The sequence below is a fragment of the Calypte anna genome, chromosome 6 (genome assembly GCF_003957555.1).
Source record: "Calypte anna isolate BGI_N300 chromosome 6, bCalAnn1_v1.p, whole genome shotgun sequence".
NCBI classification, from domain to species: domain Eukaryota; kingdom Metazoa; phylum Chordata; class Aves; order Apodiformes; family Trochilidae; genus Calypte; species Calypte anna.
The window spans coordinates 20,182,241-20,202,434 of record NC_044252.1 but is presented as its reverse complement, the minus strand read 5'-3'; the positions used below and the strand labels follow the sequence as shown (position 1 = coordinate 20,202,434).

The 20,194-nt window shown below is 35.1% G+C and overlaps 1 protein-coding gene across 1 annotated transcript in view; it reads right to left on the bottom strand.

The window, feature by feature from the left end:
- Window positions 1–16,116: 16,116 nt before the first annotated feature.
- Window positions 16,117–20,194, bottom strand: part of LOC103535887 (heparan sulfate glucosamine 3-O-sulfotransferase 1) — a 38,342-nt gene continuing 34,264 nt past the window's right edge. The window contains exon 2 of the mRNA XM_008501993.2: window positions 16,117–17,306. Coding sequence (XP_008500215.1) covers window positions 16,258–17,187 — 930 coding nt within the window. The 5' untranslated portion in view covers window positions 17,188–17,306 and the 3' untranslated portion in view covers window positions 16,117–16,257. The remainder of the gene's footprint in view (window positions 17,307–20,194) is intronic.

Here is a 20,194-nt window from a genome sequence, read left to right as displayed (position 1 = left end):
ACCTCGCATAGGAACGTGTCCAGGCGGGTTTTGAATGTCTCCAGTGAAGGAGACTCCACGACCCCCCTGGGCAGCCTGTTCCAGGGCTCTGTCACCCTTACAGTAAAAAAAATTTTCCGAATATTCAACTTGAACCTCCTATGCTCCAATTTACACCCATTACCCCTTGTCCTATCACTGGTCACCACTGAGAAGAGCCCAACTCCATCTCCTTGACACTCACCCCTTACATATTTGAAAACATTGATGAGGTCACTCCTCAGTCTCCTTTTCTCCAGACTAAAGAGACCCAGCTCCCTCAGCCTTTCCTCATAAGGGAGATGTTCCACTCCCTTAATCATCTTAGTAGCTCTGCGCTGGACTCTTTCAAGCACTTCCCTGTCCTTCTTGAACTGAGGAGCCCAGAACTGGACACAATACTCCAGGTGCGGCCTCACCAATGCAGAATAGAGGGGGAGGAGAACCTCTCTTGACCTACTAACCACACCCTTTCTAATGCACCCCAGGATGCCATTGGCCTTCTTGGCCACAAGGGCACATTGCTGGCTCATGGTCATCTTCTTGTCTACCAGGACCCCCAGGTCTCTTTCACCTACACTGCTCTCCAGCAGGTCAGCCCCCAACCTATACTGGCCCATTGGGTTGTTCTTCCCCAAATGCAAAACTCTACACTTCCCCTTGTTGAACTTCATCATGTTTCTCCCTGCCCAACTCTCCAGCCTGTCTAAGTCTCTCTGAATGGCAGCACAGCCTTCCGGTGTGTCAGCCACTCCTCCCAGCTTAGTGTCATCAGCAAACTTGCTGAGGATACATTCTATACCCTCATCCAAGTCGTTGATGAAGATATTGAACAACACCGGTCCCAGTACCGACCCCTGAGGGACTCCACTAGTCACACACCTCCAACCAGATTCTGCCCCATTGACTACAACTCTCTGACTCCTTCCTTTCAACCAGTTCCTGATCCACCTCACTACCTGATCACCAAACCCATACTTGATCAACTTATCTACAAGGATGCTGTGAGAGACGGTGTCAAATGCTTTACTGAAATCAAGATAAACCACATCTACCGCTCTACCATCATCTATCCACCTAGTAATTTCCTCATAGAAGGCTATGAGGTTAGTCAAACATGATTTACCCTTGATAAAACCATGCTGACTGCTCTTGATGACCCCATGTCCTTGATATATAACTTGTATAAACATAACTTTCTTTTTTGAAAGAAGCTAAATTTTTGAGCCCCAGAACCTCTACTGATTTGCATTGACACTGTGTTTCCTTTGAGAAGGAGACAATTTTAAAAATATTTAATATTGTGAACTCTTATTATGTTTAAATGTTATAAGCTTGCCTTGCATCTGTCACCACAGGGTCTTAATTTCTTTTACTCTTTAGCACAACTTTGTTGTAAATTTTAAGGTTCGCACTGAAAGATGAAGTGTCTGTAGCATGTCTAGCCTTATTTGATTTATGTGACATACTACCTTTTGCTTTCTGATGTCAGGGATGTGAAGAATTTTGCATAATTTATTTGACTGCTGAATTCTCCACTGGCATGGGTCTGGTACTGTAATTAGTAAGATGAAGCCAGTCACACTGCCTCTTCTGTCAAAATTATCAGTTTAGATGTGCATTAATTCCAGAGGAGAAGTAGGAAAGATGATGACATGGCATATCTTAATGGATATTTTCACTATCAACACTGCATGAGTGCTTGTAATCCATAACCTACTGATATGATGAATTTATGTTTTCCTGAGATGGACAATGTATAGAAAAAAATTTTCTTGCTGAGACTTTAATTTTTATATTAATTGATTATAGATTTTTTTTTTTTTTTTTTTTTGGCATTGCTTGAAGACCCAAAACCCTGAAGCAATGAACTTCAGGATGCAAAAGACATGAGCTACTTAAAATCGTCTGCGTGCTGAATTTCACAATGGAGAACTCACCCCTTTCTCCAGGGGGTTTTCTGAGATACTGTCATATCTTTTACAGTCACATAAAAGACAAACTCAGAATACAAATAAACAGAAATGGTCACTGTAAATGTAAGTTTCATTTGCATAAATTGAATTGTACAGTCTTTCTCTTAGCACAGTCTTGTCTAGCATGCAGTTTGTGACAAATGACAAGGAAGTAGCAGAGAGACTAAAATCTCCCAACCTTTTGCCACTCAGCTGCAACCATTCATAGGCACATATCCATAATTAAACTGATATATTAGTTGTCGTAATCTCCCAATTTATTTTTCTTTCTTCTCAGTCAGTTCTGGTAGGCATTCTGCCAATCATTTCTGACTTAGATTTTAGTCCAAACTAGAGAAGTCAGTCTAGAAGTCTGACCTCCATATTTTCACATAAATTCAGCTGTGTGAAACTGTTGACATGGCACAATGAACTACTCAAAAGCTCTATAGCTTTACCAGGTCAGTGTTTTCCTAGGCTAATTGCTTTTCTGATAGAGTAGGTGTCCAAGAGTAGTTTAATGCAGGAATTAAACTCTATTGCATTCAGAACCTAAGTTAGCATGGATATATCAGCACAGCCTTGCATTCTTCCATGTGGGCTGACTTTCCCAATGTAGAAATATCAACTGAAATTTTTCATGTTATTGCGCCATGAATGAGTGAAATCTTGACAACAAAGAAATCAATAGTGAAAATTTCTGGAGGTCACTGCTTGTCAGGGTGTTGTCACTAGTTGAAAATTTAATTTTGTTAGTGAGAAATAACAAAGTGATATCAGGTGCATGTCTTTTGAAGCTGGCTTAGAGGCAGAAAGCAGAGTCTTAGGTTTTATTTGTGGGTGAGCAAAAATGAAAATTAATTCTTGGCCATTATAGTTCAGGAAGCTTCTGTATTTCTGCATAACAACTTGTTTTTCGATGATTACACACACTATCTATTTATGATCTATTCTGTTTCTTTATGTTGTCTTCTGGAATATGTAGAATGTACTTCCCTTTATGAAAAGATGTTATAATTTTCTGAGGTTGAAATGTCTTTAAATCATTCTAGGTACAGGATAGCCTTTTACCTCTAATTCAGCATCCTACAGGCTCCTCCTATAGCTTCCAAGTTTGAAGTCAAGTCCTTAATCCCCATGTCACCTTGAAATCTACCTTCTAGGGCTCATATTGTGCTTGCAGAAAATCTACCTGACAACTTTTTTTCAAAGGATTTTACCTTTTCTTTTGCTACTTTAAAGAAGACCAAATAAATTGAGAAGCCTTGTGCCACTTTAGTATTCTTAGAAGAAAGCCCCCTTATTCCCTACAAATACTGGTGAATGGATGTTCCTGTAGCACAAATTCCTTATATTCATTCCTTTTTTGTGTATCTTTTCTGACCCAGGAAGTGGGCTGCAGAAGGAAACCACTACGCACTTGATGCCAATCTCCTGCATTGCCTTTCACCTCACTGCGGGAATTGGGAAGGCAGAACATAACCCATGGTAAAAATAAAGGAAGTAAAAACTTGCAGGTGGAAGAGTGTAGGAGTTTGGCTTGAACTGAGCCTGGGGGGGGGGGGAGAAAGATGTTTCCCTGAGTATTTGTTTAATTACTTATTTTTTCTTTTTCATGACACCTAAATCAGTGTTCAGAAGTTCGTATTTATTTGCTATAAATTAAATAAAGTACATGTAAGTTATCTGAGTGTTAAAACTGTTTTGCCTGTGGCAGTACTTAATTTCTTTAGATTTAGAGGCAAAGTCCTCAAGGAAACTTGGGTTTATAAAATTTGCTGTACCTTGTTTTTTCTGCCTACTTTGTCTAGGACATCACAGGGCTATAGAGTTGGAGACCGTTGGGAACAGCTATTTCTAGACACTCATCATGGAATAACTCCTATCTAGTTGACATTCTTGGTCTAACCCAATCTTCTGTCCTCTTTGCCAGGTGACAAAACAGTGTTTCAAATATCTTCATGTGTACCCAATTATTAAGAATTGCCTCAGATGAACTTTCACTCTGTTAGTGTATTATTAAATTTTAATCGTCGGACAACATAAAATAAAAATAATAAAATGTTAAAAAAACCCACAAACCTATTTCTGATTTCCTGAACCAAAAGGGATTAGATGAAAAAAGAAATGAAAAAGAGATTTATTTCATAAGGTGGAAGATTTCCAAGTTTGTTGTTTCTGTAGAGAGGCTTGAAGAAAACGTGGAGAACTTGGAATTAAGACAAGCAAAAACTGAATTGACATAGTGGCAATTTATAATTGAATTGTGTTTACACATTTGGAGTAGTTCATTAAGGAGATGGCTTAATGATTGTTTCAAGCAATTATGCAGTAATTGGCTTGAGTTGCCACTTGATGTCATCCTGGTGCTACAAAATTTGCCTAAAAATATTTAAAACCTTTTTATTCAAAGAAAATCCTCCTTTCAGTGAACTTGACTCATCTATATTCCTAAAGTTTTTTTCAGTTTTCTGCAAAACTTTGCACTTTTTTTTTTCCTACAGCCATGCAGAATCTGTTTTAAAAGCCGTTAGACAGAAAGCTTATTTACTTTTCCTTCACTTGAAATAGCTGCAAATAGTTAAAGAAAATGTGATTAACACTTATCCCTCATGTAACTAGGTTGGTATCAACAGGCATGTTAATTTTGCCCAACTACTCAGTGCCACGTGAAAAATGTGCTTTTTAATTTTCATAGTACTTGATCCTTTCTCTTAACTCACTCTGTTCTTTATGGTCATTCTCGGTTCTGTGATTGATAAGTCTGTATTTTCTATCATACAGTTCACCGTATTTTCCCACATTACTCCCTTGGAGTTGTGAAATACTTGCTTTGGCACACTGCCACTTCGTTTTCACGACCACATTATACTTACAAGCGATTACAAGTTTGTGTTGTTATCCTAAACTTTCACAAATTCTACCTCGTGTAATCTAGAAGATCATTTACAGTTTATACACTGATATTGAAGCATATTGTTTTTTTAAATTCAAGGAATTAACACGTAAGTGCACACACCCACTGGCAATCTGAGAAACCCTTGCAAAGAAACTGTTCTCATTTCTGTAGGTTTGTGATCCCCCTGCGTTCTCTTGACAGCTGCCTAGGAAAGATAAAGCTGAGCCTGAAGGATTCGGGATAGGTGTTAAGAAAGTGATTAAAGGTTGTAGTAGTACTTAACATGGGAACAAAGAGAGGCTGAAAGGAACCAGGATAATTCAGCCTGAATAGTATGTATAATAGGGATTTGATTGAAGTGAGAAGATTAGTAAGAAACGACCACTGTCTTCTTTTTATCTCTGTCTCGAAGTATGAAGTAAGGGGGCTGAGGGGGGTTGAAGTGAAATAGAAGGACAAAGTGACTTTTTTTTCCCCTCTTCCCCCTGGTGTACAATAATTCATTAGCGCTTACTCTTTCTGGAGGTCATTGAGACAAGTCAGGAGTCGATTGTAGCCACCTCTTAAGAGTCCATTAACAGCAATTAGTAGAATTTTTTTTTTCTTTGAGTACTCTGCAGAGCACTACTGAATAAATTGGATACAAGTTCAAAAACAAAGGTCTAGAGCACAATGGCATATGAAAATATGGAGGAATGTGAATTAAAGAGAATACCTCTAGTTGAACTTTCACAATTATTTATGGCCACAACAGCTTTTTTGACTGCCAGAGTGCAGAACGATATGGGTGATTTCATCCAGGTTTATACATAAACACTTTTCTTTTGTTCTTCTCACCGATAGCAATTTGGGTAAGAGTCATCAGTAAAACTTGAATACTTCCAGTGTAAATATTTGCAAATGCTACTTCTTTTGAAGATTTTAGTAAAACTGATACTTTTAGGGTATAGTTTCTGCTATCTTGCACAAAAGTGTAAAACAAGTCAGGTGAACTGTGCCCTAGAAGTGGATTTACTTTTTGTGCTGTACAATACTTATTGAACAAATCTAGACAATAAGGTTACATGCACATAGTTAGTGTAAGCATCTGAAGTTAAATGAGATGGCTCTCATATTGATCGTTGCTCACAGTTGCTTACAACCATCTTTTATTGTTGCAGTCTTGCAAAATATTATGATTTATTGTTTACAGCCTCTTCCACTTTTTCTTGGTGTCTACTTTCCATATATTCTCCATATTCAGTCCTACTGAATATGTGTTAAAACAAAACCATGTATCCTTTATTATGCTTGCTGATGGGCTTCTTAAGATATTTATGGAATCTCTCCTGTTTCTATTACAAAGGTTTAAAATGTGACTATTTTAGATTTGCTAAAGCCATTGTGCACAAGGGTTGGCTTTTTTGTGGTTTTCAAAATTCAGACAATAATGCCTTTAACTGACAAAATTCGTAGTTACATTGCAGTTGCTGCTAATTCATGTGGAGTTCTCAATGATCAAATGATTCTCTGCATATTATAATTGTATTTTGTAATATATACCTCTCTTCCTGTAGACAATATCTGGTGTCTCAAGAGTGAATCTCGTTTATGCAGTAGCTCTTTTCTGCTGCCATCAGGAGAAGCTTTCTGCCATCATCTTTCTGCCATCAGGAGAAGCCCAGAAAGGTATAGATGCAATTTGAAACTGTGTATTTTACTTGATTTTAAGTGCTGATGAATGGCTTCTAATGGAGGCAGATGACCAGCTACCAAAAGCATTTTTAGAAACACTTCAATCAGATTAGGTCAGATATGTATGGTTACTTATCTGTCTGCTTTAGGTTTGTGTGTGCCTGATGGCCTTATATTACCACAATAAATTTTAGTTTTTCACACATGAAATACGATCACTGTTTTATATTCGCCATGTATGACAAGAATGCGTTTAATGCTGACTTCTGTGGTGGGATTTGAAGTTTCTTTTATCAAAGAAGCTTTGCTAAATGTCTGCTTTTGGAGTAATTAAATGCCTATCTTTTTTTCTCTCCCTTTTCAGAAGTTCCAAATAGTTTCATCCTTTCTCCATATTACGGAAAGATATAGATCCACTAGATTAAAGAAATTTGGAAAAGAATTTATTTTCTGTGCTGTTTTTCTTTGTTGAGGCTTATTAGTAATTCAGATTGATAAATCAGTTCTTACACACTGCTACAGAGAACAGGCTACCTGTCCCCAGGGATGTTTTGCCTGTAGCAGAAGTACATGTCTGTGTTCTGTCTGCATAGCTCAGGAAGCTGCTTAGAGAATAAAACAGGTTTTGTGACTGTGTAATAATAAGTGCAGAATTATGTATGTACATGACGGTAACAGTGGCTTGCCTCAATAGAGGCACTGTCTGGAGTTTGGCCCTTTTATTTAAAATACCATGGCAACATGTAAAGCAATTGTCCCAGAATCACTTGTCTTTCCTTTTTGCAAAATTTCCCTTTGATAAACATGCATCCTATTTGACTACTCTTGAAGGAAGTCACAGTAAGTTAACAGCTGGCCAGCAAGCTTGGGGCTTTGAAGAAAACATCTCTTTCCTCTGCACAAAAAGCTTTGAAACAATTTGGTTTCTCCTCAGTTATTTGGTCACAGTGATTGAGGTGTAGATAAACTGAAAGAGATGTGAATTGTTTGGAGGAGTGATTAGGATCTACCAGCATACACTGCTGGCTTCCAAAGTCTAGAAGGAAATTCCATGTTGTAATTTTTTACAAAGCAACAGAATACAGATATTTGGTTGAGGATAAATTAAGGGATTATTGTGAAATTGTTACTTCCCAGCACTGAAATCTTTTAGTTGTTAATAGGCTTGTAAGTACAAACTTGATGTCATTCCTATCCGTTACAGTTGCTAACTTCTAGGTATAATTAATGAAGAAAACACTAGTACTCTAACTATCAAATCAGACATTTAATAAATCATATACTTTATACTTCAGTCTCTTAGGCAGAATGCCTGACAGTATTAGAGCACAAATACAGCTCTAACCTGCTTTCACTTCTTTCTTGCATGTACATAGGAAAACTTCATGACTGAGTAATAGCAAAACCCACATGAAATGTGGATAATCTAAATAATCTAAAGAACACTATAGGGCACTGATTGAAAATTTGGAGTTTCTCTTTAAAGCATGTAGCACAAAACTTTTTAAAGAATAGCATGTCTCATTACAAAGAAAAAAGAAATGTAAAGACTACGGATCAGTAATTATTATGAACAAAAGAATAGATACCCTAGATTAAAAAAATGGGTGCTCATAGGCTTTAATCTACCTTGAGCCAAATTCAGATTAAATCAGCACAAGAATTTGGCTTTGAATTACACCACTTAGCATAAAATTAAATGAGGATGCGATGAGTAGAGGTTGGGCCCTCTGATTTATGGCTGCTTACCACTTTTTTTTCTGGATAGTCTTCAGTTAATTAACTAGAAGGAGGAAACGTGATGAATCTCCAGCTTTGCAAGCTTCCATGTTTCAAGTTCAGTTGTTGAGGTATTTGCTCTTTGTACCCCAGAAGTTTCAGCTACTGGAGATTTGGCAATATATTAATGTAAGTATCTTGGCCTGTTACATTTCATTAAAGAAAATGCCTATGTTTTCTTGTTGTAGAGAAAGAAAAACATGCGTATGTGATATTAAAATACACTGAAGGCTTAAAATGGGAAGGTAAATCAAACTGAAAGTTATAAAGAAACCTGCGATTTTCTTTCAGTCTTGCATTTCTTTGGGACTGGCTCATTTTTCTAAGCCACCTGGGTTGGCAGATGGTGCCAGTGTATTTTTGAACCTAGTTATTTTCTTGTCTGTTTTCACCAAGTATTGTATCTCACAAGGGTCTAGTTTGGTTTCTAAACTTTCATGTAAGAACCAGTCTGATTTACTGAGAGTCTGAGAGCAAGATGGCCTCGATTATCACTAGCATAATCTATGTACAGTTGCAACTGAAGAACACATGCAGTTGTTTTCCCTGTATATGACTGAAGTATGTGATAGGAAGATAAGATTAGCTAAAACACAGTCCCTGCACATTTAACCTAGCATGAATAGTTCATGCAGGAGGTCTGAAGAAAGCCTTGTTTCCCTAGGCCTATTGAATTGTAATGATGTATTGCAGGTTACCGGGCTGTGCAGTCTGTGTGCTCTTATTGGCCAGTGACTGCAGGTGAATGACCTGACCTTTACTGTGATGAAGATGAGATGAAGTTGTGTTTTAATTCCCTGATGGCTAATTATGATACATATCTTTGTGAAATGGCAGACTAAAGAAATATATCCGGTGTATGGGGCAACTTGCATAAAGGATCTAGTGCCTGCAGCTGGTTCACTATGTGGTGATGTGTTATTGTTGTAAGGAGGGAAGAGCAGAAGGGAGTTTGACTCCATTTCATAATGTTTTGCTGTCTCAGCTGCCTGACAGCCCAAGGTTTAAGATTTTTCACGTTAATATTTAAAATCCCAAAAGGATTGCATCTCAAGTGCATTTTGGAGCTTCTAATGCCCTGTGTTCCACTTCAGTCTTGATGGTTAGGAGAGATTTTGGGCCTGAGGGCTTTCTGAAACAGAATAAGCTGAGAGTGTACAGTATCTTTTCCTCTGGAGTAATGGGTGTGTGGAATGTTTTCTCTTGAGAGCTCAACCATATCACAAAGTTAGTATATTTAAAAACATACTTTCCATTGATAACTGGAAAGCTTTTTGCAACAATGGTTTAGTTTTAATTATTTCACTCTTAGTAGTTATGATTTAAAGTAGCAGACTAAGAAGAAAGCCTGTGAAAATATTCTAATCTTTTTAAAGAGTCATCACTTCGCCTTGGATGTTGCTTATGGAAAATTATTAATTTGTTGTTTTCATCTTATTTCCCTATGGTTTTGAGTATCTTTGAGGGGCTGTTATACTTGCTTGATTTAAATAAGGTAATGAAGTCTCCAGACAAATAAGATTTTTATATTCTTCACTTGTGAAATGTACAAAGGGCAAGCTACTAAACATGTTGAGATTTTTACTAAAGGTGTAGGTTTTTTACTGTCTGTATTTCATCTGCATGTCATATCTACAAGATGAATAAATCCAAATTCATCTTCCCAATTAAAATTAAATTAAATTATTTAATTAAATTAAATTAAAATTAAAATTTTAATTAAAATGCTTTCTAAAATAAAACAAAGCTATTTAAAATAATTTATTTGTTTTACTGTTGGAAATACTATATATATTTATTGTACAAACCCCTTGCTTAATAAGTACTGAAGGCATGTTGGAAAGTGTTAGAATACACAGTGTCGTTTGGCTCAGCTTTAGGCAATTATACATGTAAAAATAGTCACTATGTTATATTTTTTTTATACATACTGTTCTCAAGTTTGTGATCCATGAATCTTCAATGTGTTTTCCTGATACCTTTTTGAATTTAATTAATCCAATTCTAATTTATTTTAGAAGTGCCAGAAGCACCATCCTATTACCAATAATTTGAAATAGACAGCAGGAAATGCTGGTCCCTTCCTAGCATTGCCAGAATGCATCTCTGTGTGTATCCAGCAATCTGGGTGATATGTTGACAGAATGAGGCCAGTGATGCAAATAAAGGATTTCCACCCTGCCCCCCCTTGCAGTTTATTACTTGTCTTTGACCAATTCACTGACTAGAATTTCTACAGAAAAATCGAATTAAGAGACAGGTAGCTTTTATATTAGCATTACTATAAAACCTATGATTTGTTTATTAAGCAATAAGAGTATTTATGTTTCAGAAAGCACAGTTATTTTATTTGGCTTATCAGCCATCTAAGACTAAAGTAGCATTCTCTACATATATATGTTTTGCCTGGATACTTAGCTACAAACTAGTGTAGTTTTACTACAGTTAAAGAAAATGAAAGCTCACAGAAAGTTTATTTGTGAAAAGTATGAAAGGTGGTTCTGTTATGCTTACTGTACATAAACTGGCTCTAAGTGTATGACCCATTAATTTTTCCCCCAAGAATCTCTTAATTTATTTTCTTCATTTTGTTGTATGTACATTTGACAACTTCAATCACATCATCTTGTGTAATCTGGCAGACACATAATGGATCAATCTGAGAATACAATACCCATTGTCTGCAAGGCAAAAATATTAAGAGCAGTATGTGGTGCTAGCTCACAGCAGACGCCTAGCACATGGCCTAAGCAGACTTCAGTTTATTAACAGAAGAAATAATAAGTTAGCTCATGCTGGAACTGTTGTCCCTGGTTCAGTGTGCCTTCGACAGGATCACTGTAGTGCACAGCTGTAGAACCTGCGTGGCTTTGGTTTAGACTGCATGAGGCTGAGTATTCTGTATGCATCTATGTTTAACTACAGCATATGTTGTTCATGAGCCTTTAATCTTTCTTCACCCAAGGCAGCAGTGCACCCTGTGCAGTTACAGTTTTTCATCTATCTCATTTGTCTTGAGTTGTAGATTTGCATCTTTGCAGATTATAGAAAAGGTATCGTCCATCTTCTCCTGACAGTTGCATAGCACTTTTTTAGGCTTACAGTCTTTGTCAAATCAAGTAAAAAAGCACTGTGCTTAGTGCTGCTAATATTCCTTAAGAAGTTTTAAAAATGTGACAATTACTGTGGGGAATTGTTATTTCCCATCCAATTTGCCTTAGTAGAGCTGCAGCATTTCACCTAAGGATAGACATAATATATTCAGCCTGTCTACAGTATTGTAGTTGTCTCTAACAAGATGAAGTACAGTGTTTTGAAAATGTACACTCATGTGTGTCCCTAATAGCCTAATGATTGTGAAATTAATGCAGGCATGTACAATAAGTAGATAAATCCCTGGAATAGCATGTTACTTAGTCTGTGCATTGTCCTGTTGGGCCATTCATAACTCTCCTTTGTAACTGTGCAATATTATGTCAAGAAGTACTTAGCAGAAGAGGGCCTTCAACTCAGGTCTTATTGCATTCTAGTTGCTCTTGCCTTATTTTTTCTTATTGTGAGTTAGCCTAAAATATTCCTAATAGAAAGTTTACAATGGACCAAATGTTTACATCAAAAGTGTTAAAAAATAAGAAAATTCTATCCAGTCCCAGTGGCAAAAGGAATGGACTTTTAATCACCTGGGCTTCCTTTTTATTACTGACATCTGTCTTAGATCTGTAAGTCAGTGCTTTAGAGCAACAATGTAAGAGTTAGAATAACATTCTTTGGAATAAGAAAAATTGTGACATAGTTATAGTATATAATGAAGAGAGAAAAAATACAAAAAGATGGTTAAACTATTATCAGTCCTTATATAAACATATTCTTCACTGAGAACGGTAATAAACAAAAATAATATTCTTAATTCTGGTATGATAACTCTGCAATGTGACTCAAACTACACCTTTTTTTCCCAGAAGTAACAATACAAAACCAGAGAAATATTCTTTGAGAGAGAAACTGTACCACTAGTACTTTCCATTAAGATGTTTTTCTTTAAACACCGGGAGATTTTTGTAATGGAACTAAAAGATCATACAACATAAAAATGTAAAACAATTTTGCATTAGAAAGTAGAGTTCATAATACTTATAATATGGGATAATACATTAGCTATTATATATTTTAGATTATATCTATTTTGCCAGAAAAGTATGATTTATGTTGTATTTTTCCTACATAGCAGATTCAGCTTCAAGTACTAATTTATACTTTGCAATTACATTAGTATCTTGGCTTTCAAATGTTTTTCAGGAATTGTGGTAATCTCACTTTCATTGTTAATTAACCTTAAAACCATGACAATTTCTCTGTAATCACAGAATGTGTATTATAGAATAGGAAAATAACTTAGTGATTCACATTAAAACATGGAATCTAAATGGACATTATTTTGATATTAGATCAATGCAACTCTAATTATGGTGTTTTAACTAAAAAAAAGGAAAGGAACAGTATTTAAAGTGAAAGCTTAATATCTGTGGAATACAACACCAAAGAGCTACTCAAATCATCATAAATTCTGCAGTAGTCTTACACATGTGGCTATATCAACTGTTTTGGATGCTCCCAACAACCTTGGAAATAACTGTGTGATCTCTTTAATAAAGAAACATTCTTCATTTCTTCATTAAATTTATTTCTGCAAACACCTCTTGAATATTGGACTAAAGTCCTTTGATGACGAGTTTGGAAAAGAACAGTTTATGGTTCACTAACAATTGTGGAAACTCATAAGAGATTTTTGTAATTTCTTCAATTGAAAACTGTCTTGCTGGTAATATCTTTCAACTAATTGTGAGTCTTCAGTTCTTTCAATAATTTGACTAGTTTTGAATTTCAAGTGCCAAAACCTGAGTACTTTTTATTTCTGCACTTCTAAAGTATGTTACAGTGCATCTTCTGTTAAGTTGATCTGATCTCCCTTCTGATGACTGGGGAAGGTTTATCTTTTGAAGACAGTAAAAAAGGAGACGGTCAGAATTTAATATATTTTTTTCATACCACAAATTGAGAAACTGATTGAAACAGTTTGTAATATTAAATTATGGTCTGCTATATTTATTGAGTTCTGTTATGCAGAGATTAAGTTGCATCTATGTAGACCATTTACCAAAACAAAATTCAGATGAGAATCTTGATTTATGTAAACCCAAGTCAAAACAACCAACTTCTCACAGAAATTATACTATGCAGAATTTATCTCTTCTGGTATTAGTAAACTCTAGAATTACTGAATTCATTCCATCAGCTCTTTCCTCTTAAAAAATGCTGAGCATGGATGAAGAGTGCTAACAAATCAAGTCGATTTATGCATCACTAATCCATATCTGTTCTCCTTGAAACGTAAATTCCAGAAAGGGACCTGCATTTCCAAAGATGAATGCAGCTTCTGCCAACTGATGTTCCTGCATTCAACTCATTTAAAGATTAGCTGTAAACTTCAGAGAAGAAAGAGAGAGACTTGATGCCTGCAAGCATAAATAAAAACAGACATTAGAACTTTTTTTTTCTTTTTTTCTTTTCCTCCTTGGAATCCTGTGAAATTGAATGTGACACAGGCATGTGAAATCTTCAATTACTGTCAGTTACCTGAAACCTTTGTTAAAGCATATACTGTTTTCAAATTATCTTCAAAGAAAACCCCAACAACACAGCCAACCTTATACAACACTATTAAATGGAATAATAATTGAAAAGAGCAAACCAAGAATATGGAAGAAACAAAAAGCAATGCTGAAAGAAAAACTACAATCTATGATTTAAACTGCTTGCATGCTGGTACTTTCAATAGTGTATTTCTGAAATTAATGGATTAGAATGAATTTTGTTTATCACTGAAACCGCATTGGTCAGAAAGAACAGGCTATCTTAAACACTACAGGGAATCTGGATTTGGGGCTTCAGTACATTCATATTTTTGTACCAGTTTCAAATCAACTTTGTTCCTCTGAGTAGTGCCCAAATCTGCTCAATATCAATGACTATGAAACCACAATCTCAAAAAAGGTACAAGAAATAAATAACAACTTGGGCCATCTGTAGAAATCAAAGATTTAGTAGTCATACTTCAGAAAGATAATTTCAGAAATTAATTATATGCTGATGACCAATGTATTTTTCTCTTTTATACACATATAAGTAGCAGAAGAGATAAAGAATTTACATTTACTGAGGAAATATTTGGTGAAGTTATTTCCACATAATCTGGCTGAATATAATTCTGACCAGCTTTAGTGAAATACTGCTACCTGCCTAACATCTAAGTAGCTCCTTCATAAAATACTAGAAACCTAAAAATTAGCACATCTATAGATATGTTTCAGTCTGTGAAGACTGAATCCCATGTTAGGTTCATACACTTCTGAAGGCTACATAGTGACTTAGACAGGACGCAAACTCAGGATTCTTTCCAGGGTTAGGTGGAGTTTGATTCTGCTTAGAGGGCTTAGAGTGGGACCACACAATTACAGCTCAACAGAGTCCTGAGGGGCTTAGAGAAGAATGCATCTAATGAATGCTTCTACTACAGGGTGCACCAGAGTGTCTGGTTTGCAGGGTACAATGCCAAGCAAGCACACCTGCATCTGTACTATCTGGCACTGTATTTAACATTTCAAGTTGATTTTCTCCTTTGGTTGTTATATTGTAAAATGTTTACATGAAAAAAGAGAACAGACTAGCACAATTCTAGCAAACAACAGCAACAAAAAGTTTGTAATACATGGGTGGTTTATATATAATCTGAGTACATCACACTTGGCATATTGAACAGTGTGTCTGAGATATTAAGGTATAACAAGAGGTTATTGTAACTTTGAGAACATCCCATAGTGTGCATTAGAAATGACAAAACAAAGATACTCTGTGTTTGAAAGGCAAGCAAATGTTTTGGTGGGGGTTTCTTTTCCTTTTAACAAGAATCAATGTGCAGATGGAGATAGGAAAGCTAATGCCAGAAGAGCACTAGAATAACTACTCCCAGAATACAAACATGATTAATATGGTAGTTCTGAGGAAGAGCTTTTCCATTCAAGAGCAAAGTGATATAAATTATATCAGCAACTGTACAAATATTATATTTATAATTATTTGCACTAATTTTAATTTTTTTCTTTTTTTTTGTGTATAGACTAATAGTTTAAATTGACATCTCCTGGGATATTTTGATTTCTTTACATTCACAACTCTCACTTAAAGTTTCTTCAAGCTTTTCATATTCTTACTTTGTTTGGAGATTTTGGGTTTTTTTTTTCAAACCCAAGGTAGTAAAGGTGTCATTTAATACTAATGATATACAGACAATGAGCTTCTAGTTCACCTACTGAAAATCATAGGTGAAATAGATTGCATTTATTTTTAATTGACTAGGAACTTTGGCTTACTAACAGAGGATTAATTACTTATTGGACCCAATATGTATGCCCCTGTTTTAACAAACAATTGAACTTGTTGTATGAAAAATTACAGAAATCAATGCCACTATCATTGTGTGTGATATAAAAAAATATTAACAACAACAAAAAAAACCCCAGTTAGAATAATACAATTTCAAATATTTACATTTTTTTATACTGTTAGAAGCAGTCACTTTTCCAAAAGAGCACAAGTCCTATAATAGTTACATATCTGAAATTAGTGACGTTAATGCATTTGCATGATGAGAGAAAGATTGGAATATGACTCAGAGTAATTATACAAAAATTGTGAAACTTCTTTTTCCCAGCATAAAGGATATAATTTCAGTGAGTTAACAGTTAAAAGTGTTATTCCAATGAACCATATAACCAGTATATTGAATTCTCATGATATGAATCTCTACAGTTTAGAAAGATACCTTTAAAAGAGTTTGCTTCAGGCCCTTTTAGAGAAACATTGATTCCAAATACATTAATGCCAGTCAAAGGAATGATTAACCATTTTGTAAAATTTTGCATTGTGCTCTCTGAAGTAAGAATATAGCTCCTCTAAAACAGTGTTGTTAACAAGGGGATGGGGACGCCCTTTGGATTCATGTAAACATCTCTCCCTTCCATCACTTCTAATGCAGTAGAATCCCTTGGTTTGGTTAAAATAAAAATTCGAAGCCATAATTCGGGAAGGAAGATTCAGAAATCTTTCAACTTTTTGTAATTCAGGAAGAGGGTCCTTGATCAAAGTATTGCCATCTACTATGTGAATCTGATCCAAACTGAAATGCTTAAGCCACCTTTCCATGTGAACATCATACAGACTTCTCTGAATAGCTTTGTATTTGGTATTAAGTGCTCCGTTCTTAATAACAATATCTTCAAAAAGCTGAACAGGTTTGTGGCTTTCTACTCTGTTGTAATATACTTGGGTATAGTCAGATATAACTCTCTCAGTGGGATCTCTTAAAATGAGCAGCAGTTTAATGGAGCTATTCATGTCATGAATTCTTTCTGGAGCCTCTGGTGATGTAAAATACCCTGGTGTTTTCTCAATTGTAATTTGATTTCCATAAGAAAATGGCATCAGACTTCTATACCAGTCTATTCCTTTCACATAATTTTCCTCCCAGTCAAAGAAGTGGACTTCTGTAGCTGCTACCACAATATTAGGATGAATATCCAACATTTCCAGCAAAGCCCTTGTTCCTCCTTTACGAACTCCTATGATGATTGTCTGAGGTATCTGTCGGCTTGTTCCAGGAGGTCTCACCTGTGCCGAATAGTGTTCACTTTTATTGCTGAATAATCCTACTTGTGACTTCAGTGTTTCCAACAGCACTCCATTTTTATTAGGAGCACCCTGAGCATGAGCCAGCAGAAGATATGCTGACACTAGTAGGAAGGCCATGTGGAGAGGAATAATTAATTCAAGATAAAGTTATACTTCACTAAAGAAAGAATAGGTAAGTTCCCTCTTGAGCTGCTTGGAGGAACTCGTGGTAAACACACAGCAAGTTTTTGAAGCATCTACAAAATAAAATAAGACAAGTCAGTATTTCTAAAGCCATCAACAGTTGGAAATTCAAATCACAATTCAATTCACAAGTCTAATCTGTAATCACAACAACAACAAAAATATTTGGGTTTTTAAAAGTGTACTGCTTTTTCTGATTGTTCCTATTAGGTATCAGTTCATCCCGACAGAGAATCAGATACTGCAAAGAGTAAAATTAAAACATTTTAAGGATAGCCAGCACACAAATTTAAACAACTCAATTATATCTCTATTGTTAAGAACAACTGTAACAGTGAAAATATTAAAAAAGCTTATAGCAGCCTAACTGCATTCACAACAAAAGGTCATAAAAGGTGAATAATATCGGGATTTTTTTTTTTTAAAGAAAATCGTATTGTGTTTACACTTATGCCCCTGTAAAATGTCCATGTACAGATTGGCTTTTTGTAATAAATAATTCTAAATAACAACAGCAATAATACAATTCTAAAAGCATTTACATATCTGAAATTAGTGTGGCTCTTTTCCTTTGGTTAAAGTAGGGCTAGTTAGCATAATAATTGTAAATCTGCTCTCAGTATGGTTTATACATTTTTGAAAAACAGGCAAATGAATAATCCAGTGCATATGTGATACATTGCTTAATACAATACAGTATCAATTTATTCAAATCCAATAAGGCAATGAACAAATTCTATTAATTCTAAGCATTAAATGTTAGTAGTATTACAACCATTAGAAGCCTTCTTCATAATATCTTAATTCTGCTTTATAGAATCTTCTGTGAAATAAAGTACATTTTAAAATACTTGGCATAGGCACAATGGTTGAACAAAAAAGTGCATCTAACTTTTACTTTTTAATTCCTCTCCTTATTAGGAAGTGAAGGAAAAAAAAACCAGCTACTTCTGTCCACATAGGTCAGATATGCCCAGACTGAGGTCAGGAGACACCAAGAGCATGTTTCTGAATGTGAAAAATATTTAAAATTTTGAAAAAAGATAGATATTGTTTCTCAGAGAAACAATTGTGACTATATCTTAATTTTATTACAAGCAGTGCAAGTACTTCATGTTTATGTTAGAATGACATCAAATAAAAATAGATGCAATTGATTATGTTTAGAGATGTGTCCTAAAAGATTCAGTGAGATCTGATTCAGAAGAATTCCAGATTACCTGTTCCATGAAACTAAAAATTATATGTGAAAGCACAGTTATCCAAGCACGATAACCCTTTCTCTTCACACAGGGCATAAAATATTCTGTTATACATTTACTCTATACTCCACAGCCAGATTAAGTGTAAAAACTAAATAACATTCTCATGATGTCATTACTGGGCATACAAGTTGAGGACTAAGAAACTTAAGTATCACAGATTTCAGAGTCAAACAAACTAGTTTGACATTGCTGATCACATTGCTGATAAAGAATGCTAACACTCTTGCATGCCCTTAAGCATTTTGTTCACTTTCATTTTACTCAAACTGTGGACCAATTTTTAATAGGAAGATGTACTAAGAATTCTCAAATGAAGCACAACCTAAAAAATCATAATCCCACAGAGTGTCTCATAATGCTGTCTTGTCATAACTTTTGTAAATGAGAGTCTAAAGGTGTCTCTGTAAACATTCATATAAAAACATATGTTTAAACACCAGAGACATTACCATTTTAAAGTCCTAATAGCAGCAGTGAATTTATTTGGATGAACCTTTTCTAATGAGATTGCTGCTTTATAACAGTCAACACTTACTAACTTAAAGGAATAAAAAGGAATAAAAAAGAAAATAGCTATTTGGTAAGTAAAGATAGGAGCTGCAAAGTAATGACAATTTGCTGCAGGCTTCCCTTCTACCAGGTAAGCAGACTATAATGGATAAAAAGGAAAGCTAAGAAAGGTTAGCATAAAATATAAACACATTAAATTACTGGCAGGTGATATGAGTAGATAGTAGTTCTGAAATAATTTTGCTTCCCAAAGGCTAGAATTATATCTTCTAATTCCCTTTCCTGACAACTCAAGATAGAAAATTTCTGCATGATAATATGACTGCAAATATATAGCAACACCTTATGTAAGATAATATTTACAGTATAAATGCAGTAATGTATTTCTGAGTTAAATAAACCTACAGCTGTAGCCTACACATTTATATTTTGTGGTATCTTTGAAAAATGTAATAACGAAACCATTACATAATAAGTACTGAATTACAATTTCTTAAAGGCCCTTAATATGTTTAGTCTATAAACCCAAGTACATTCTAAGCATACCTCTAAATAGACATTAAAAAAATTCTGTTCCAATTAAGATGTAAACCATAAATTAATACAGATGAGGAGACCAATTTTGTATGTCTAATCACTTCATTTCAAGATGGAATTGCATTATTGTTTTGTTGAACTAAACTTAAATTTCTAATTGTTAATTATGAGTCAGGACTAATGTAAATTGGAGTAACAAAGATTCCAGGTCTTCAGACAAATAAGCAGGAACCATGTAATTATATAGGTGCAATAAGTAACAATATGTGACTGAAAATTAGGTTTTGTGTTTATTTCTACAGATCTTACTAAGGTAAGACTTCAGTTTCTCTACCTCTTACATAATTAATTGAATATTATTCCTTTGCTCACACTCATTGTCACAAAGAAATCCTTGACGCTCAATGACGTTTAAGAATTAAAATTAGAATTTGTAGCAGAAGATCTATCAGACCACCTTCTTCAAACAAAAAGATTCCCCAGAGGGTCAGATATGGTAACAGAACCGTTCAATGGAGGCCAGGATAGATTAGCTCCCTGTTGTACAAAAAAGCAAATTCCAACAGGACATCTATGTCAAATAGGTGACCTCAGAACCTGTTATGCTGTTTCGTAAAGAGCACAGCTTC